The 22912-nt window shown below is 40.3% G+C and overlaps 2 protein-coding genes and 1 long non-coding RNA gene across 5 annotated transcripts in view; 1 reads left to right on the top strand and 2 right to left on the bottom strand.

Annotated features, from left to right (window-relative positions):
* LOC110988252 (glutamate receptor-interacting protein 1-like) overlaps window positions 1-4249 on the bottom strand; it is a 31228-nt gene extending 26979 nt beyond the window's left edge. Inside the window, exon 1 of one of the 2 annotated variants that reach the window (XM_022251589.2) lies at window positions 4053-4249. In XM_022251589.2, coding sequence (XP_022107281.2) covers window positions 4053-4095 — 43 coding nt within the window. In that variant the 5' untranslated portion in view covers window positions 4096-4249. Of the gene's footprint in view, window positions 1-443; window positions 915-4052 lie in introns of those variants that run through there. The other variant, XM_022251588.2, reaches the window with a different exon arrangement.
* A 5472-nt stretch (window positions 4250-9721) lies between these two features.
* On the bottom strand, window positions 9722-12546 carry LOC147799271 (uncharacterized). Of its 2 annotated transcripts, none has more exons than XR_015425102.1 (4): window positions 12388-12546; window positions 11977-12062; window positions 11776-11838; window positions 9722-10600 (listed from the first exon to the last, which is right to left on the bottom strand). It is a non-coding gene; the product is annotated as an uncharacterized LOC147799271 (long non-coding RNA). The 2 variants fall into 2 exon arrangements; XR_015425103.1 differs by having other exon boundaries at window positions 11977-12058; window positions 12388-12517.
* A 5070-nt stretch (window positions 12547-17616) lies between these two features.
* LOC110988250 (galanin receptor type 1-like) lies at window positions 17617-20696 on the top strand. The gene is made up of 2 exons (XM_022251586.2): window positions 17617-18691; window positions 19993-20696. Exons 1-2 carry the CDS (start codon window positions 17995-17997, stop codon window positions 20385-20387), a joined length of 1092 nt encoding a protein of 363 aa, XP_022107278.2. The 5' UTR covers window positions 17617-17994; the 3' UTR covers window positions 20388-20696.
* The last annotated feature ends 2216 nt before the right edge of the window (window positions 20697-22912 follow it).

Here is a 22912-nt window from a genome sequence, read left to right on the forward strand (position 1 = left end):
AAGAAAACCACAAAGGACCTTGGCAGGCAGGATTCTTTTGTGTTCATTTCTTTGCAGTTGAAAAAAATAAAAATGTAAACATTGTTACTGTACAAGCCATAATTACATGTATTCACGGTTCTGACCAACTTTCTCATGGACCTTTCACATTATATTTCTTAAAACCCCTGCCAACTTTAATACTCTAAAAAAATTTACATTTGGGGTACAAATTCAAGGTTACATGTACAGTACATGTAGGTGGAATTTGTTCGATTTGGTGGCAAGTGCATGCTAACCAGATACAGAACTTTTTCCATTCAACTACATGTAACATGCATGTAATTCAAAATTCTGCATGTATACACCCTGTATCCAACTTCACATCCATCCAAAAAGTGACATTTTTTTCCAGCAGGTGTTCATCATTAGCATACATCCTGCACCTGTCCACTATACAATACCTGAGTTTCCACTCTCCCACTGCTGGTCTTCATTATCCGATGACAACACAACATTCCTTGACTCTTTCTGATGTCTCTTGTTGTGCTTACCCGGTGAGTTACCCATGGGAATACTTTACATTAGAAGTTTCCTCGACTAAAGCCTTGCTGCTTTTCAGTGAAGAAGAAATCACATTTCAATCTGGCAGTACTTTCCATGTGGCACACTTTGTGACAACATCCATGTACCGAAACAGGTATTGTGCATACCAGCACACACCAAGTTCCTAGCATTAAGACAGACTGCACAACAATCACAGTCTCACTGTTAACCACTCTATTTCCACACAACTGAGTTGCAAAGTTCCACAGTGTTCTTCAAATCCAATCTATCGGATTTCAAGTAAATCCTTCTTTGGTCTTCACTGAAATATAGGTATTTCTGATCATTCTTGCTCCAAAACTGTTGATGATGCAAGTGTTCCAGTGCATGTACTTACAATCAGTGCATGTTCGTCTGGAAAGCTAACCTTCCTCTGAATACCTCCAGTCTAGTAATCCCACAGTGTAGAAAAACATCTGTTTGGGGTACCAACTTCAATGCACACACAGGAACTTCTCACCATAACACTGGGTGGGGTGACCAAGTTACTCCAAAGCCAGTCAGTGCGCATGTGGCACTTAAAGTTTGTGTCAAGAGCTTACATGTATTGTACTCTCAGAATGTGTACAAATGATACATCTACATATGAAAAGGAGACTGAAATCCTCTTAAGGAAGAATTTGAGGATACATGTAGACTAACTCTCATAATCCCTTCAAGGGCAGACTGAAAAATGTGGGGAAGGGTGGTGGCCGTGGACTGACCAATATCATTTTTTTTTATACAAAACTTAATAAAATGGTTTCCAGACAAATATGTTCACATGGTTGATGACCTTTAAAAATCTGGGAAGGACATTCCATTCTGCCATTAAATAGTGTTAATGTTTACTTCTTGTTGAATTGGTGCCGGTCTCTGCTTGCACCGGAGTGACTTTCAACAAACTCTACTGCTTTAAAAATCCTAAGCCTGTCAGAACCCTTTACCGATAACTTATCCTATTTAACCTCCTTCAGATTGATTCATGGCTTGCTAAATCCATGCATCTACCTGGTAGATTGGGGGGATGGGTTAGTGCCACCAACGTTACGGTGTATCTTATTTGCTACGTGAAGACGTGCGCATGCACATCCCTGGGCTGCAACAGTGTGGCCGCAGCCGTCACAACAATGTTCACCCACTGCAGGCCCTGTAAAGTCAGGGTTGGGCATGAGAAGGATCGACCACTAGGCATTCATCTAGTTCCCAGGGTTCCGTATTTTGTATTGTGTTAAGGGCTATGTGTAAGCGTTGTATCATCCAGTGCATCTGACCATAATGCAACAAAAACAAAATTTTGAGCAAAACCATTTCGCTTTTCAACATGTTAAAAAAGTTGGTCAAAAATGGTCATGTTGAACCAAAGGATTGAAAGGTCAGATGAAAGACTGATTCCTTTGGTCATGTATACATGTAGATCTAAGAAATAAAACTGAAATGTTAAAAAATCGTTTCTACAAAAAAGATCCTTTTTGTTTGTGGATTTCAGGGGTGTCACCAAATGGACGATTAAATGGTAAGCACATTCATCACACGGTCTTGCTTGTGGGATAGAATGCACTGTTACAAAACCAAAATATAATTTCATTTCTAATGTCATCCAGAGATAGACAACTTGTGTGCTTTTTTAACATGAAAGAAATAATGCATACATCCATGTAGATACCATACAACGTGGGAATGTAACTGTGGACATGATTTGTTTTTACTATGATGTACACCCCTTTTTTACAAATGGAAGTGGCTCACAGAAAGCTGTCCACACTCAGCTCTCACCCCCCTCACCACACCCCTCCCCCACAAAATGATGTCATGAATGCTTGCTGTGTTGCATTATGGGAGCTGGGTAAGGTCTTGGACATTTGAAGAACACAACTTTGTGTGTTGGTTTTGGCTATGAGTGGAGACAGCGCATATTTCACAATAATTGATTGCTGTTACCATGAAACATACTGTAGCATTCTCTACACCTGAGGACTGGAGCTGGGGTGCCATGTATCCACAACAGGGTGAACAAAAAATGGATGCGTCACATTACAGCAATGAAAAATTACAACTCTCTCATCATCAAAACATAAACAAGACACGGGAAAAACGTTACATGTATTTTTTCACAAGTCGTAGATGAGACAATATGAAGAAACAACAGGGTTTGCCCTTTGAGTCCACATAACTGCATGTATGTGACAGGCAAACACATATATGGACGTGTGGTATTTATCTTACACCATCACGCACCCATGTTTTTACAAAGCTACCTAAGGCTGTATATGTACATGCAGTTCCGACATAAACATCTGACTATTTAAGACCACTGTGATACATGTAGCAATATCCACTTACTGTACATTCATTTTGGAACTTCCTGTGGGTTTGTTACGATATCAAGAAAAAAACATAGCTTGGATGATTGTTTCATGGCACGTGTATCGTACATGGGACAGTGTGAAACATGCACCTCAACCGCACATGGGTGTCTACTATCTACATGTAAGTGGTGATGAAAATCAGACGTACACGTAGGCTTAGGCCTATGTCAGTTAAGTGTGACATGAGACAACAAAGTGTGACATGACTATGTGCATTGGTTCTCATGCACCAACATTTCCTACAGTAGCGTAGCTAGGATTTTACTGGTTGGAGGGCACAAAGGGGCACCAGAATCTCACGGGGGAATACCAGCTTTCAGAGGTGTGTTTTTGGGAGCAAGTTTTTGTTAGCCTTGTTCAATATCCATTCCTCCATTTTTTCAGTGAAGGGGAGGGCATCTGGGGGAACACCCCGATTTGTATGGGGGTGCATGTGTCCCCAGCCCCCCCCATCCCCCCCTCCCGGCTATGCCACTGATTTTCTATCCTGATTGATTTCCATCATTTTTTCAGAATCAATAATTAGCCGTCAAGATTCATTGACAGTAGGTTGATAAACCTTATTGCAAATACTGCATGGGTGATTGCACAATGTTAGAAAGGCATTGTGGGGAGGAGAAAGGGGCAATGTTAACATTGAATGAAAAATAACCCAAAATTTATTTGTCCAAATTAAATCGCACTAGTACTCAAGTAGTAGTCGGTCAGATCAACCACTGGCATCTTCAACAAATTTAAAAACAAATTTCAATTTTTGTTGGAAAACACAAAGCAATTTTTACAACTCCCCGTACATTTTGCACAAAAATAATATTTGCGTCCATCTGATCATATTTTTCAATAAGTCAAAATCAGAAAGAAGTTTCAGGCTTTCTCTTGTAGTAGGTATCACACATCATCACCGTTTGAGAAAAAAAATCATCCATTAAGATAAACTACCGTTAGTCTATGGGGGGGCCTACCATGGAGGTCTCTTCCTACCTCTGTGCTTGTACCGGTACGAGACCTGTCTCGGTTCTGATTTGGAGATTAGTTGGCGCGAGCGCGATAGATTTTTTTCCAGTGCTTGAATATGACAGCTCGAACTGAAACTTGGAAGTGAATTTAATCATGTCTTACCATCACGTGATCCTCGAAAGCACGAAGGCATCCATCCAGGCATGGTGTATGTTGCTCGAAGCTCAGAAAGAGCTGTTATCGCGTCACTGTCACAATCAAGCTCGTAGAAAGAATTCGGAATGTTATGCAGAGAACTCGTCAACACTTGCTGGCCTGTGGTCTACCAAGATGACACCGGAAACGTACGCATATCGATACTATGCGTGCACATCACATACAGTCTTCAGTGTGGCGACGGTCCGTCAATAGAGGGGGCTATATAGATACAAGATGGGGACAAGGCGTGCGCAAATTCGTGTTTGTCCTCCCCCCCCCGAAACCTAGGAAATCTTTTAACTGGTATCCTTATAGATAAAAAAAAATTCTGTTTATATTTCCAAACTATTAGATGAGTGTTGTTCCTTTTCAGGGAAGACTCGAGTTGAAGTGACCAAAAGTTGCAATTTTCAAGCAGAATGCTTTATTTACAAGATGTTCCGTGTTCCAAAACCGCATTTGAAGATATTCATGAGGTTCTTGCTGTCTGTGTATTTGAATATTTTCCCCTTCATTTCTTCTAGTTTCCCCACTTGGAAAACAACTAGGTTTTTCCTCAAGCCATGATGGCACACTGATCTAGCCTTAAACATTGGCATTATATCCTACCCAAACTGTTCAAAATGAAGACCAATTGATTGTGTTGAGCTGGGTGTCTCGTAGACGTCGACAGAATTTTTCGGGAGGGTGCTCTCTTTTTTCCGGGAGGGAAATGTTAAGGGGAAGGAAAGAGCACTCATCCGTAACGGAATGACTAAACCATGAACAGTGACAGGGGTCACGGTTGAAAGCCAAATTTGGTGACTTTTATCATTTCTCTCTCTTTTATTTCTTTTCCTTTTTTCATTTCCATTTGCCCCCCCCCTCCCACGGCCTCTCAACGCCAGGGAGCTGTACAGAGTTTGTTTTACGGTTGCCATGGCATTGCAGTCAGAATTTGTGATGAACGTCCTCCATCCATCAAATTGACCATGAGCTTTCTTGGATGACTCCCCCATACTTTCAATGGGGCAAAAAATTACTTGATCTCATCAATCAAACACGACTAATGACATTAATCGATGCGGGGCTCGTTATCATTTCGGGAACAGCAGCACGCGCGTATGAGGCGCCCTTTATGACTTTATTGGCAAATAGATATATATCGAACGAAAGTAATATATATTGGAAGAAAGTGATATACGTACGACGAAAGTGATAAATATAGAACGATAGTGCACGTGGTGTGACAGTCCGCGTTCAAGAAGTTGTGGATAAGCTTCTTGAGACCCCAGCATTTCATAAACTGGTAGCAAGTAATGCTAGGCCTGCCTCTGGCACTGACCCCAGGCCTGCGCCTGCTCTCGGTGCACATGTCACGAGGCCGACTGTCACTTTCACTAGTCCTGTCAACAACAATCGGCATAGATCTATACGCCCATGACGCCTGATGCTGAACTGTCTCAGTTATTTCGTAGTGCAAGAAGCAGATTTTATGGACCACATGCACCATCGTCAGCCATGGTGAATGGTTAAAGAGTACTGGCCCCGGCGGCCGGCCAACAAGCAACAAGTTTGGGTTTTATGTTTATCTGTTTTTGGTAATTTATTTCCACAAGTTTGGTTCTATATTTTAAGATTCGTTCAATATAGTTTCATTTTTGTTCTATATTTACAGTTTTCATCTTAAATTTATTAGTTTTGGTTTTATTTTTATTCGTTTTTGGTCATATATTTCTACAAGTTTGGTTGTATATTTTCAGATCCGTTTTTACAGTTTTATATTCGTTCTATGTTTATAACTTTCGTTCCATATTCATAAAATTTGGTTTTATTTTAATTCATATTGGTAATATATTTCAACAAGTTTGGTTCTATGTTTTCAAATTCGTTCTATATTTATTACTTTCGTCGTACGTATATCAGTTTCGTCCAATATATATTACTTTCGTTCGATATGTATCTATTTGCTAATAAAGTCATAAAGGGCGCTTCATACTATCTGACTGTTTGATTGACTGATTGATCGATTTTCTTTACTGGTGGTGGCTTTTATTGTTGTTTCCGGGTTGTCAATTTTCTGGACAAATATAAGATCATCCTAAAATGTCAGTCCTAATTAGGCTGACATGTACTCATCTTAAAATCAATGGGATGATCAATGATAAACTAGTAAAGATAACTCATGCGAGATAAGGCAGAGCTAAAAGCACTCCAGTGCGTGGTAACTGTGAAGAATACAAACTCTCGTAATGGATTCCATTTTCTTTCAAATTCTGCATCAATTTGTTGTGTTGAAGTAAAACAAAATTATCCTGTTTTTTTCAAATCGACCATTTTGTTTGCATTACCTAATGGTTCTTGTGATTGGCTCCTAATTTCAGTATGTGATTCATGACATGCAAACATGCTTTCCCAATGTTATGAACGAGGCGTCGTATGATAAGCCTGAGTCTTCCTCAATTCTGTTTGCTCTACAAAACGGAAGAACGTGAATCCGAGAGCTATAATGCGTTTTTCGTCAAGCCCGTCACGTACACACACCTCCCTTTTTATAGCTCGAGTTTTCGAGCTCTGATGCAAATGTGTTGAAGTTAGATGTGATACCTCTTTAAGCTCTCGAAGAGGCAAAACTAATGACGGAAATTTTGAAGAGACTTCGTTGGTTGTATCAAATTCTGTCCATGATGTGGCACAAGAAGCTTTGTGCATGCAGCTAATGAACGTGGGCAATCCAACAACAAGCTGTTACCTTAAAAAATCCTACCAATTTGTCTAACTTTGTACGTCGACCGGCAAAATGGAAAGTATTTCCAATTCCAGCGAAGTGTCAGAGGACGTAACCACAGACACAAATGCACTTCATATCTTTCATGTGATTTCCAACTCTATCTTAATAATCTTCGGCGTGCCAGGCAACTGCCTTATCCTCCGTGTCTATTGGACCAAGACTCGTAAGACCAGCACCCACGTCTTGATCATGGCCTTGGCCTGGTCTGATCTTGTCGTCTGTTTGCTACGAAGTTGTTCAGTCTGCGAACGGGTCTTAGAATTGGTGGGGGTAAGTAGCGAGCAAGTAACAACAGTCACAAAGTTTTTCTGGCCTTTTGAGTTCACGGTCATTGGAACTTCTGTTCTTATAACAACTCTTATCGCAGGGGATCGTTACGACTGCATCTGCCGTCCACAAAAGCGTTACTTTACTTCTCGACGCAGTAAGACCGCCGCCTACATTGCAGTGCTAGTCTCGCTAGGAGCAAGCATCCCAGCTTTCTTGAGGATTATTAATTTCTCCACTGTCCTATTTAAGCTCCAGGTGGCATTCCAAACAATTTCTTTCGTAATAGCACTTATGACGATCGTCTTTTGCTATGGTAAAGTTTATTCAACCATCCGGAAGCACGTAAGGGTTGGAGCTGTTCGAAGACAGGTGCAAAATCTAGACGAAGACCGTTCGAAAATCAATGAATGTTGCTCTAGGATTGAGCCACCAAACTGTGCCGTGTTAACATCGAACGTCGACGAAGTTTTGTCGAAATCTATCAACCATGCACACAACTTTCAGACAGGCTCCTTGGAAAAGATTACAAAGCATCAGAGTGGTGTACATTCAAAGAATCTATGTCGAGATGAAACTAATGAACATTGCTCCAACCAACGTTCCAAACACCCGATGAGAAAAGATGCTTCATTGGAGAGGGATTCGCGTGCCCCATACGGGGGCAGGAGACATCAAGGACAAGACAGTGGGACAGGTTTCGGTCAGGTCAGGAATAGTGCTGTTGTGCTTCAACGTAAGACGACCAGAATGCTATTCGTCACTAGTGTTGTGTTCCTCCTGACATGGATGCCTTATTTCATCTGGTTTGGTATGAGGTTAGCTGAATATGGCGGAGTAATCATCCGTCAGAAATACTGGGATATCTCGCGAGAACTTCTCACAGCTGTATACATCAACAACGTTGTAAATCCGCTCATTTATGGATTGGCAAACAGACGTTTCAGGCAGGATTGTAGGGAAGTGATGAGGAAGTTCAAACTTTGCTCAACACAGTCAAGCATTTCTTCCTGACAGTGACAACACGACACCTTACGGCCCATGATTCTTTCACACAGATCAAGATCAGGGATCCGTCATTGGTTTATGGACACCAAAACCCGCCTAATGAATGATGCGAACCAGCGTTAGGATCACCGATCGAGGTGCAGATCGCTGTAAACCAAGCAGGCCCCTGGAACCACGTTAAGGCATGGGCGTCAACATAACATTACTCACATGAAGGCTAATTTGTGAGATAACCATTCCGCACAATTAAGTGAACATAACTTTCCCCAAACAGAATTGAAGTCGTAATGCCATTAATTATAATCAAGTTGCCATTATAGCCATCCGTAAGTAGGCCACTTGACATTAAATACGTACATAGTCATGAACAAAAATATTCATTGGGGTAATCACTGTATACGAAGCCAGTCGGTGACATTGTGAAGCTGGGCTTGTAGCAAAAGTCATAGTTTGAAGAATGGAGCTCTTTTTGGCATGAAAGGGGACAAGGATGGAGGTTAAAAAGTATAAGAATACCAAAAAAGCACAATAACAGAAAGAAAGCACCACAGGCATGGACATGTAAATTCTGTTAACTTACCGAAAGTTAAAATTCGGGGTGCTGGCATTCAACTCAGAACTCAATTTGCTCTGACAGAATGGATTTTTGTAATACAAATAACAATGATACTGATATCAATGACAATTTCAATATCCTATGTTGACTTAGCGTGTCACTTCAGAAAATTGGCAGCACTCCCTTGTATTCAACAAAGGATTTATTATACTTTAGGGTTCATACATCAAAGGAAATTGTTATAGTTATTATGACGTCATATAAGTGTCGGGGAACTAGTATGCACATAAATCAGTGAACGAAGATTCTTTTTTACACTGAAGAAAGAGGACGTATCGAAATAATTGTTTTCAGGGTTACCAGATAAAAACCGCAAACCCTGGCAAACGCATTTAAAATTCTGTCTCTGCCAAATCATCACAAATCACATGCCTGCATGGATGCGCAATGAGTTACCAAACGTCCTCAGTTTGATAACATCTCACATTATATATACCGGGGATCCATCCTAGACATTGCCCAGTTATGCCCACTGTAAAATACCATTCTCACTTTACTTTCAGGGTGGACTCCTCGTGCGCATGGACAAGTAGGCCTACCCACTTTAATATTCCAGATATATTGTTGCAATTGAAACTTACTCGAAACAAGCCTGTCTACATCTGGTTGGTATTCTAAAGTAATCCCATCGGGGGTCTCTTACAAATTTCAGTGTGCTAGATTTTCTGCGAGTTTCATTTCCTCCAAAGAAATCTGGCAAATCTAGCTGTTGTTTCTAGAGGAGGGTACGAGATGTGTAAACGTGGGTGTATAGTGCGCCCATATATCTGCCATTTGTTTGTTGCGCAATCTTGATGGAGCTGTTCTAGTGGCAGTTTCAAGCGGTGTGAACCGATCCAGTTTGTACTGAAGTATGTAGAATAGGTATAACTTTCTGATTTGGACATCATCAGGTTTTTGTTCGTCATGGAAATAGGCCTAATTTTTGTCTAGTCTCAAACTCTAGAAATAAAGCTAGTTTTTGAGCAATGATCGATGGAATATTCAATGACCTTTATTAACTGTAACTAAGCAACTGCTGACAGAAATGTGTACGTACTGCAGAGGAAAAAAAATCTACAATATTTAAATGTTTAAGAGATTAAGAAAATACGACCTGTTTCGCTTATGGAACTGAACGAGCGAAAGTGCAATGTTTTAAAATTTCTAATACATCATTCTAATATAGTGATAACATTTTTGTTTTATTTTGTTTGTTTATTTGCTGGAGTTTTATTTGTGTTTGCGATGAAAGATACTCCATAATGAAGGATTTACGGTGGGGTTTATGGTCTGCAATACGCATTCATCCCCTCTTTGTGGTGTTGTTTTTGGTTGCACTGACACGAAAGTATATCATGACGTACATCTATTGTAATTTTTAGACAGACACAATGATTAATTTAATTTATATGTTTTTCTGAGCTTGGAAATCTTACTCGTTTTCAGTAAAGGGGAGGTTATTACGTTGTTCGGACAATTATCCGTCTGACTGCTTCCGTTTATTAGCAGATTCAAATCAAATCAAATTTCTGGATGACGTTACAGATGCAGAGGTCTTCTTAAGCTTACAAGAACAGCACGATACAAAAGACGCCCCATGGAATTAGCATTACAAAGCAGTAAGTTAACAAGATAATACAACGATCATTTAATCTGCTACCATGGAGTCCTTAAAACTACTCAGTCTTATAACTTGAACATCAAGAATCAGTCGTCGCATTTCGTTTCCATTTCGTCACTCATCCATGCAGGGTAGGCCTAAAGGAAGGACATTGCCTCCGGCACATTATGTATCCCAGCAAACCTTTCCATGTGACGACATCACGCACTCTTGCCCAGGTCCGCACCACTTCCCGTTGCAATAAACTCCTATCAAATGCGGACGGGAAAGAATATAGTTGACAAATCTATTATTATGAAACTATCTCCCGCTCGATGTTTCTTTGAAAATGTTGCTGCGTTTTCTGGCTTCATACTTTCCATCTTTGTTTCAATGGTTTCAGGGTCGAGGGGAAAATACAGTTCAACATCACTGTCTTCGTCTTTACATTTTGCGATAATCGTCGCTCTTTAATACTTGACTAAAGAAAAGCATGATTAATACAGGCGTAATTCCTAGGTGGAGAAAGGGCCAAGGACCGAACACACCACGGTACTCTTGCACAAAGAACCACTCGACCACGGCGTTCTACAGCGGCCAAGAATGACAAAGCTCGACATATTAATCAAGTTGAGTACATAATAGGAAAGATGTCGACTAAGGGATTTTGAATGAAGGAACATGTCGCACTGGGTAGCGCTTATGAGAAAGCACAAGCGCTGCACAACATTTCCGGGTACTCAATATTTGCATATGTATGGATTTTAATGAATGGAATTATGGATGAATGGCATTATGTCATGCATTCTGTATTGCAGGTCTTCCTGGCCGCTGATATCCATGTAAAAATATCTGGATAAGCTAATGACTGGTGTTGAGAATAGAGACATTATCTTGCATATCACCACTCCAAGAACAAAACAAAAATGAGAAAAAGGTTTTTTGTTTGTTCGTTTGTTTTGGTGTTGGTGTACATTTGTTTGTTTTACGGATGGTGGTTGTGGTTGAGACTGTATGATTTCATCAGCACATTTCAATGGAGTATTCTTATAAACCAGCGTGCATATTATTTGTACACTTGTATAGCTCGACATGGCAAATGAGACACCAGCGTATCCAGGTTTTGGGGTCAGGAGGACAAATTCAAAACGCAAATGCACTTTCGGGTTTATTCAACATGGTAATGGGGGGGGGGGTGCATAGCCTATTTATTTGATAAATAAATAAACCAATTAGTTTCTTTCCTACTCACATATGAAGTAATCTCGGTTGAAACAAAATTACAATATCTATATTTTCTAAGTCCGTGGATACGTGGCGCTGGATACGCCAATGAAATGAGGTATGCAGAAGATATTTTTGGCATGAACATTAGTACAGAGTGAAGTCTTTCATACTTATGCTAAAATTCGTTGACCTTATATCGGATCTCCATGACACATACCTCTTTCCACTTCCTGATTCTTCAATTCCTTTAGCGTCTCGATCAACAGTGCTCTCAGTGTCTCTGTATACATGCCGTAGAAAAATCATCACATTCAATTACTTGAAGAACAATTATTTTGTACTTCTGACATTCCTTTAAAATGAGGATTGGATTCACCAAGATTAGGTAGATTAGATTAATTTATGAAAGGTCACATACCTTCCTCCATTTTCGTGGCAAAGACACAACTGAGACACATTAGAACAAGCAAACATGCGAACGTCTTCATCATTGGCTCAGACTAGCTGTGTAAGAAATCAGGGGGAATTTTGTAAAAATCAACATTAAAGGATAACAAGCCCACACAAAAGCCTACCACACTGTAGTTTTAATTCAATTACAATCAAAATTAGCAACGAAATAAACACACATATTCCTCATTTACATTTAACGATTGGACTTGCTGTTGACAAGTATAAATCTCAATTTGTCCAAAGATGATGGAGTTCAAAAGTAATGAAATGAAAGTTTCTAAATAAATAATGGAACTCGTCATTTGAATACTTAGGCCTATTTCTTTTTACACCATGATCACGATACCACAGTCCTTAGAAATGTACAACTTCTTACATGCTCAATCACGTCCTTAGTTGAGGTGGAATTAAGCGCAGAGTTGTCGCTACAGTATGGAGCTTGGTGGGTTGTGACGCTGTTTAGGCCAGAATGCAATACAAATACTGGAAAGCTTGCTTGAAAACTACTGAAGGCAACTGGTTCTTTTGATTTTGACAAAATAAACAAGGCTCAAAGGAGGCCTCAAACAAGAGTTTTAAATTCCGTTACATATCCTCGGGGAAAGGTTTTCACAATAATTTATTGTTCTGGTTTAGGGCCTATTCAATAAAAATATACAGGGTAGTCAGCCACAACGGCGTCGCTGATAAAACCCCATTTACAATCATCCAAAGGCATCACAAATCATTTACTCAGCGTTCACGATTGTTGGTGAGCACAAAAGCTTGTCCTTTCCCACTATGCAAAGGCTCCCTTCAGACCTTACATTTTGAGTGCCTGGAATTCTCACACAAAATTTGTAGAATAAGCCTATGATGAATAGACGCCGATATAAAAGGGTGTAAAACTAGGGCAGATGACAAGGCTGAATGCAAAGAGAAGACTCGGAAAGGCAAAAGCCTCCCTCTGAGCTTAAATTAAAAATGTATAGCCTAACTAAGACTATTTCCCACGGCCCTATACGGGTTTCTCTATCTACGCCACGGTAAAGTTTTTACTTCCTGGTCGCTGGTAAACTGTGGTTGATTGTCAGTACAAAAACAAAAGATAACTCAAACAAGTCTCACTAAGCTATCAACAAAACTCCAAATAATGAATCCACGTCTAACTTCTACGAATATACCGCTCACGGTAAACAGGGCAATGGTATACGAGTTGAGGCAAAACTACGAGCAACACGGATTGATATTTCTGCAAGTTTTGGCCTCACATAGCACCTATGGTTGCTCCTATAGTTGGTCCAATGCCCCCGTCTACTGCTGAAAATAAGATTTAAATCCGTGTAAACCAACTTGTGGGCATCACGCAGGAACACCGAACTACATACAAGTAAGAATAAAATACATAGGCCTACATAAACATAAACTCGACATGTACATAAACTCGAAATGCAAGGTACGTGTGTATATGGATTATCACAATCATGACAATCTAGGTTATGTAAAACCGACGAGAATGCAGGCCGCATTCATGTACCTAAACGTTTGGACGCATGTACAACATGACGTAGTCGTCCTCGTATTTTAATCCCTCTCTCTGTCTGTAGCCAGAAATCTTTTCAGAATGTGAGGTATTCTTTATCTCAAAAAGTAAACGTTTTTCTGGTGGTTGGCATTTTTTAACCTAGTACAAGTATAACCCTAGCTGCTAAAGGACAATCATAACGGCTGTGTAACAAGGAGAGTCATCATGTCACCACAACAGACAGAATATGAATTGGATTTATATGGTGTTCTAAATCCAATTCAGTTGGTAATCGGAGTTCAGTTAGTCGGTGTTCAGCAACTTGCACACAAACCTCGAGACTAGTTACATTGTCACTTCTTGGTCTTCTTTTTAAACTCGGTGCCTGAATTCCTGACTTTTATTTTTTATCATGGAGACTGTGACTTTCAGTTTGGCATTCGCGTGCATGGAACAAACAGGATTATTAAAAGCTTGACATGAAAATAGACCACTGAGAGTTAGATTGGGCTTTCATTTTTGGCCATTTCCCTTTCACATTCTCAGAATGCAATTTTATGAGGTTACAAAAAAAAAAAAGCGCTGCGATGGGAAAACACAAATAATCAGGCACAAACCATTCAGCACCTCTAGCTCTTTGCACTCAGAATTCTGTGTTTAACCTCAACGCAAGAAGCCCCAACACTTGTTTCTTTATCCTTATGAGGGGTATTTCCATTGTTCATGTAACATACACTAAATAAAATGGGGGTTTGAACTGATTTTTTCAAATAGTTCCAATTTGAGCCAGAGTCACTTTGAAATTTCTCACTTTTTCTTATTCGCCTATATGAAGTATTCTTTGTAAAGAAAAGACAAGAAAACAAAACAACCAAATCTGTCAGGGTTTAAGTTGCCTGCCCCATCCCAGCTGGATATGGGACAGGTATCGTCGACTTATGGATTAGGCATAACCCGCTTACACGCCCAGACCATGATAAATGAAATGAAATACGTATAAGAAGTATCAGGTGGATGTATTCGTTGATCTCCCTATTTTCTTGGAGTGTGAGGACAAGAGAACACGACAGAGTGTGTCTCATTTAAAAACACTACCCTTGTTCTGTATGAAACTACGCACGCATTGTCCGAGGATTTGACGAGGTTGGACGCTCATATGTTTGCATTGTACCAGCCCTTTGTCCATGGTCGTATAGCCAGGATTTTTCTCAGGGGGTAGGGGCAAGAGGTTTTCCCGGGGGGGGATGACTACTCATCAGCATAGCACTTACTGCTAGTTCAACAGCGTAAGGGGTGGATTATTCCAATGCATCCGGAAGAAAATTGTCGACTTGAATAGCTTGATATCTCCCCTTTATCATTTGTGTCTCTTTGTCTTTGGTACCTTCAGAATATTCTATTTTTTTTTTACTGGAGGGAGTGTGTAAGTTACCTTCTTGTGCCGCACGGTGATTGTGCAAAAAGCAAGCTTTTTGCCCTTAGGAGGAATTCTTGAGTAACTAATAAAATAACAATCGCTACCAACGTCTCGTTCACGGGTAAGACAAAATCAAATGAGTTACCACTGTGTGAATCTCAGTGATTTAATTCTACCAGGTATGACATCAAGAGATAAAGAAATGCTGATCGAATGAAAGTTAACTATGGAATTAGCCAATCGAATTATAATACAAAGGATGAAGTTTCAGCGACTTCCTATAAACAAGTTGGGCATTTATTATAGGTCATACTGAAAAAAATTGAGAAGGTACACTTCAAAGCAAGGTCATAACAAAATTGAAAGCGCCTCTGAAATTTTCATCAGAAAATTTTACAAACCACGTCAAGATCAACTGAGAATCACTAAAACGAAAGCGTTTACGCGGTGTAAAAATTGGACGTCAGAAACAAAAGCCGAGAGCGCGAGTCATGTTTACACCACACCGTGCCCATCGCAGCTACGCCTGGTACGTGTCAGCTTGCCACCGCGGATCCGACGACTTCGATGTATTTCTCGTCTTATAATTATGCATTATTTAATACTGAAGGATTCCATAATTTTATATGGCTCGACTGGAAAGACGAAAACGCAAACTTCAAAATCACTACCAGTTACGATGTAAAAAAACACTATTATTCGTAATAACTTAAGACAACAGGTTTGATTCCTTCGATTCAGACTTCTAAATAAAACAATAAAGTAAACAATCTCCAACACGACATTTCTGGTTATTTCGTGGCAGTTTGCCCTTGTAAAAATGGAATGATTTGGTTCAGTCAATTGATGAAACACGCAAACCAGCTGATGCCCAAGGCTGATTCTGAATACTGGAGATTATTAAAACAACGTACATTAATTTTAATACTTAAAGGAGAATGTTATCGAGGTTATACATCCAATCCACGGACAGACACGATCTCACCTGCGTCACCAATTACCCAGAATTGGTACTCCTGATATGAAGTTAGTATAAGTACATCTCGGAATGGAAAGAAAAATTGGGCCCCCACAAGAACACTCGAAGCATTCGGTAGCTAAGTACATGGTCAATCTGCCATACTATCTAAATCGGTGGCGTAAATCTGTGCACGAAATGTTTTTTTTTGGGGGGGGGCATAGGGAAACACGGGGGGGGGTGACTTGCCTGGCCATTATAATTTCAAAAGCAAGGGCGGGGTACACCATATACACTATATAGGGCTCGATGTTCATGATAAAGATGTACATCTGTAACAGTGTATCAAATTTACCCAGAATCATACATCATAATGCCATATTTATGACTTTAAGAAAGTGCTTTCCCTTTTCAGTGATATTTCAAAAAGTTTAGTCGTGAGAAAAGCCAAAAAATTCATCATAATCCACTTTATTTGTTATTTTTGCTTTTGTTCTCATTACAAACATTCGTGTGTGGAGAGGGGATGATTCAATTGCCCCCATCCAAAAGGTTTGGGGGATATACCCTCCATCCCCCGGCATTTACGCCCCATGATCCAAATTCATAACGAAGTGACATCATTCGCGAGTTAGGCCAAACAACGCCGTGCCTCCTTGCGAGTGAACGTAGGGAACGATAAGCTATCTAAAGCGGCCATACAACACCTAACAAAATTGAAAGATGATACTGTCGAACGAAATTATCAACCCGACGAAGATAACGAGGACAATTAAATTTCTGGTTACCAAGGAACAATGACCATGAGGTCACATAATGCACATATCACAAACATGACTGATAGCAATGAAAGCCATGTCCGAATTACCTGGCTACGACTTGAAATCACAATTGGGAAGTGGGTGTAGACATAGCCAGCTTGTGTGTAATTTCAAGCTGCAATCAAGTAAGTCGGACGTCTCATTAAAATAAGAGGGAAAGAAAACATAGAAAATGTCGAGGAATTGAAAAAAGTCTAAAGACTTGTTCAAACATTAAAGTTATCGATATTCATGTTTGGAAGAATGTCACTCAACAACTGGAATCATATTGAAATGTTATTTCTGCCTCGATGTTTTTTTCTCGCATTTTTGTATACCGCGCGGCAACAGAGCAAGACAACAGTGCGTGTCGTGTCACTACTGTTCAGAACGGTGATATCACGCCAAATTCTTCCTAGTCAAACGGCGTTGTCATAGTGACTCAACTTGGTGTGGAATAGTCTAACTTATCGGTGAATGACGTAAACAAATATTCATTTAGGTTTGATATGGCAGTATATATGGGTGTCTACAGCGCAGGTGCTGATCCGGGGGTCGAACCCCTCCCGCTCTGAGTAACAAAAAAAATTTTAAAATGGGGAAAAATAATAATAATAAAAAAAAAATAACGTATGCAAAGGTAAGTCCACCAGTACATTGTAAACAATGTACATGTATGTCATGTAATGTTTCATCATCGTTTCCGCTTGTCCGCAAAATGAGACATCGAGAAAAAAACAAACAAACAAACAAACAAACAAACAAAATCCGGCCTCACCCTCACACCCCCCCCCGGAAAAATTCCTGGGTCGGTCCCCGGAGCGGGTCTTAATATGACGCCAAATAATTGCGTACTCCATGCTGATGCAAGGCCAAGGGTGGAATACGGCTAAAAACCACGGGTAATAGATGCTCTGGTACGGAAGTCACGGAGACGGACCACTGTAACGTGACATCACGGACGGTGATGCATCACGATATCATCAATAATGGATCTCCGTTGATGCAGGCGAGAATGCTCCTGACGTTGCAAGGGCTGGTCTGAAGTACCCTAGTTTAGATTCTCGCACATGCGCATTTGCTTATATCACAAGGATACTTCACTCTAATTCCTTAAGGGTCAATCTTCATAAGGCGGTCGCAATACCTTTTGCTGCAGTACTCCGCACAACCTTGCTGTACAACGCATTCATGTGAAATCGAACGCCGGCCTACATCCCTCAAAAACCCAAACAATCAAATCATTTAAATCTGAGCAGTTCAGGTGTTAGTAGTTCTTAGTTTCAGACATTCAGATTTACAGAATGGAAGGAGTTGGGCCTACATTAGCATCGGACGAGCAGGAAGGTTGGGGCGTTGGTGTCGAGATTGAGAACAGTGTGTTGGTAAGAACGTCATACGGTCTCATCTGCACTGTAGGGATCATTGGCAACCTGCTTGTCTGTTTGGTCATGCTAAGAGTCCCATCCCTTCGTTCCAACACCAGTGACTTTCTCGTGCATCTAGCTATAGTAGATTTCATGACTTGTCTCTGGGCAGTCCTATTTCATCTTTTCACGTACACCCCGTCCCCTAGCGGTGGTTGGGGTGGTGAAATCAGGTGTCGCATGTTCGATTCCAAGTTCCCCCTCTGGACCAGTATGCTTGTCTCTGTCTTCAACCTGGCAGTGGTAAATCTGCAAAGATATGTAGCCATTGTCCATCCTCACAAGTATAAGACGTTATTCCAACCCAGAAACAAATACCTCATCTTACTGGGTTGTTGGTGCCTGGCGTTACTTTGCAACTGGTATTACTTCATCATATATGATGTGTTCGACGGTACGACCGCTTGTCTGTTTGTCGGTTGGGGTAACTTCGCTTTGCAGGCTGTAGCTGGCGTCTATATTTTCACTGCGTACTTGTTGGCACCTGTAAGCATCATGGTTATCACACAGTGGAGGGTGATCTCAAGCCTTAACCAGCAAGTGAAACAACTGACGGAGAAGCGTCAAAGATCAGGTAAATTAAATTCCATTGATTAGGCCTAGGTTAGGCTTAAGGTTGCACCATGTACAAGAAAAATATCTCTTTTATGGGCGTGTGGTTCTGAGAAGAACCGATGGTAAACACTATGCGAGTTCCATTGATTTGTTTAAAACAAAATACCGTGTCGGTACCAAAGCATGAATAATGGGGGCATAATTGGGGGGATATCTTAAATTTGTCATAATATTAAAAACCAAAAGTAAACATTGACATCTGTCTTCATCGAAAATTATGCCACAATTTTTCCGTGCAAACACAGTGTGTTTGTCGAAATCCGCACCATCAACGTATCCTTCCCCGAAGGCAACTTTCCCATTACACACAGGCCGAGTTACCAATGTCAAGTCCGTCTCCGAGTCGCCAGTCACAGGCCAGGAACGAAAGAACTCAACATGCAAACTTTGAATACAGGCAGGTGTTACTTTGTTAAAGCAGATGATCCATGTTTCGATCCGTGCGGGCGTATGAACATCCCCGATGCCTTAACACGCGCTGTATTGGAGCATTTTATGCAGGCAAGATGAATCATACACTAGGAAACAATTTGCCAAAGTGTTTCGTGTTCTTAAACCCAAATCTCAGCTAGCTGTCAGTTAAATCGAGTGCCTTTGGGAATTCCCTCGTATCGAGGTATTCTCAGAGTTTCGTGAGAGGTTCGCTCGTCGCCTGTGTCTGTCAGACGCGCGAGCTCGCCCAGTGCGTTACATTCACAGCGACGGTTATCGATTCGATACTTATTCTTTTTTTCTTTGCTGAAAATATTTTCACTACACTTTACTCGTTCATCCAAAATTCACCAAGATAACTAGTGATTTTGAAATACATAGCCAAAAGACACCTGATCAGTGTACTTATTAGTGAGAAGATTAATTACCACACTGTGTTTGTACCAAGGCCATATGCATGTTTGTGTCACATAGCCGACACTTTGTCCGTGTCAAAGCATTGCCATTTGCGAACCCAAAAATTTAAATAACGCTTCGCTGACAGGAAGTGATAACCTCGAGGTCACACGTCGTGCACAATGTAGCCAATCACAGTGCAAAGCCATCAGCCCTTCCCAGCACCCTATTCCGGGCTGGGCGACGAGCCAACTGCCTGCAACCACCAACTTGAAAGCTTCCTGAAGACATTTTTTTTTTTACCGTGGATCACTTTGAAGTATGAAAGTTAACAGTGGTGGAGAAGATTGCTTGAGCATTAAAATTACCTACTTCACTCGGGCAACACATTTGTAAGTTTAATACAGTACCCGCTACGTTATCTTCATACAGATGGCGGTCAAGAAGTTAACCACGCCAAAGAAAGACAGATGTGGCAGCTCCGAACGTCCAAGGAACTTCAGAAAACTCTGCTGGTTGTAATTATCGCTTACGTCGTCTGCTGGACACCGACTAACGTTGTCTACTTTGCATTCAACTTGGGAGCGCCTGTCAATTTCGCTGCACCCTACTTTCACTTCTGTGCGATCCTTTCCATCAGCAATTCCTGTATAAATCCCATCATCTACACCATGAAAAATCGGTCCTTCAGGAAAGGAATCAAGCAGTTGTTCTGGTGTAGCTTAGGAGCGGGTGGGGATCAGATTCAACCCCAAGGCACCGACAGCTTGAAGATTGTGGATGTCATCGAAGTAGCTGGTGAAACTGAAGTTACGCACACTACCTGATCGAAGGTCATCAAGATTAGGCCGACAAGATTTGAATAGCCTGTGAATTGGTTTAAAACTGAATGACTTGTGATGGACTTACAGGGACTTGTGATGGACTCCAATACAACACTGGTTAACAGTATTGGGCGGATGACTGAGGGATGATTTCAGTCCATTAAAAGCACTGCATAATTTACGTTTTATTGATATATCATCGCACTTTAAATTACACGGTGCAAACTTATTCACCTGTTAATATAGTGGAATATGGCACCGATGTATTAGAAGCAGGCCTGGAGAAACCGTGGATATAACCTTGCCCTAGACCATGCACGTTCTCTATCTAAACTGAAGGTCGAGAACATTATAGCTCTTATAAACAACACCTCATAGGTTTCCCCCCAAGATTGTCATGCAATGATTATAATAGAGGCATAGTCTAATTTTGTCGTTTTTCTTTATTCAGTTATAAGAAATCCCATCCTGCACCCATGTGATCCTAATGTAGGCCCATTCCCCTTTATTTGGTCCGTTATATGCAGTTGATGGGCCCACCTATATGCAAGTATATGTCTCCGGGCCGTCGGCCTATTGAAGTTGTTGATTTGAAACCGCAAACATAATTAGACATGTCAGTATAGACACACAACCTATACGTCTTTTTCGATTACTCTGCATTGATTTTGCCGAAACTTCTTATTAAGAAGACTTTGAATTGGTAATTGATTTTTCTGGGAAAATGGTGGTTGCTCGTTAACCTACTTCTATCAGCTGAGGGATTTATTGATTAATTATTGATTAAGTTAAGTGATAACTAAATTGGAAAGACACTGATCACTTCACAGAACGACTAACCCATTCGAGGACACTTACCACAAGATGCATGAGGAATTTGGGCGCTTCACAACACGGTGCGCCTTCTAGAGTTTGAAGTGCATTGGCCAATCACAACGCGCGAAATTTGTCCTTTCCATACACGCATTGGTCGACAGATTTTGCGCATTGTGATTGGCTAACGCGCACTGCTGTGAAACGCCCGTATTCAACTCATCGTAAGCAGGTAAAAGCCAATATGAAAAAATTTGGATATACGAACGATTCAATTATTAAAATCAAAATGTTGGAAATGTTACTTATGATAACAAATCGGGCGTACACGGCACACACAAGTTTCGTGCAAAAGTAAAGGGCTCCGTCTTTTTAATGCTGTTTTTTTTCTGAAAGGCAAAACAGATAAATATATCTCGTTTGTATAACTGAACTCTTGATGTCGTCCACGCACACAGACTTGCAAATGTAGTTCGGTTTAGAATTCTTTTATATAAAAGAAGCAAACTAAACTAATTATACACCTGTTTCCTTAACTTCACTCAATTAGTTATAAGATCACTTAATATTCAATATACGATAGTCTGTTGATGATATAAGTGTGTGAGAGTTTTCCCAGTTACTTTAACACACGTTCCCTAGAACGATACTCAAAATTACGTGCACCAATATACTCAAATTTAGATTGTCGGAAGTCAAATAGATTTCATTTAACGAGCAGTATAATTCATCTTCGTAGCATTTTATCTTACTTGTCAATGTCGTATGGCGGTCGGTTTTGTAGGGTAAAGGCGAATTCATTTTTTGGTGATTACTTTGATTGATCGTCACATTTCGTTTATGGTTATCTAAACCGCTACGGTAACAAAGTGTCAATTCAGATTTACTTTGGACATGTTTGGACTTGTATTTCTTTCCCAAACGAACAAAATTGAATAAGTGTATGGTGAAGCATTTACCGTGAATATTCTTTGGTGTTTAAAATCAACTTGAAATCAAGAAAATATGAGACGACCTTTTTTATGTTTGCAAGAAACTATACAGGACAACCCTTCTGAAATGGCTCCCGACACCCACGAGGTGAAAGTAGGAAAAATGACCATTTTCAATTCATTCCTTTTTGTACGCTTAGTAACAGAATGAACGCAAAACGCGTTGTGCTGCAAAACATTGTATGGGTTTTTAAATGAATATTTTGTCAACTTGTAAAAGATATAAACACGAAAAGGATGAAAATGATGCTGGGAAACCAAACAATCGTTGCGCGCACACCACCACTTCCCAACAATTTCAAGTATAATGCTATAACCAAACCTACCTGACTGTACCTAAGCATGTTTGCGTTTTTCCCGTTGAATCTTTGTCGCTTTATTTACAAGTCTCTTTGATCAATGTATGAAACTAAAAGTCCATCTGTGAGGACTTATTTCGTTACACACCAGTGTCTCCCTTTTCCGATTCATTCAATTCATCTCTCATGTTATAAGTACGTGTATTTACCTATATAAAATGCAAATTATAATAATCTTACTACTGTTTGCCTTTGAATGGGCCAATTTGCCGGTTCTGATAATAACAACATTGAATAAATGTTACCAAATTAATTCATTTGTCTAAAGGCATGATGTCACAAGTTAAACAGTGCTTGGTTAAAAAGTAGGAAGTTGAATAAATCGACTCAATTCAACCGCGCATAGCTTGCTATTTAATTCACT

Source organism: Acanthaster planci, linkage group LG04 (assembly GCF_054643075.1).
Source record: "Acanthaster planci isolate LZ-2023a linkage group LG04, COTS_SCS, whole genome shotgun sequence".
In the NCBI taxonomy this organism is placed as follows: Eukaryota; Metazoa; Echinodermata; class Asteroidea; order Valvatida; family Acanthasteridae; genus Acanthaster; species Acanthaster planci.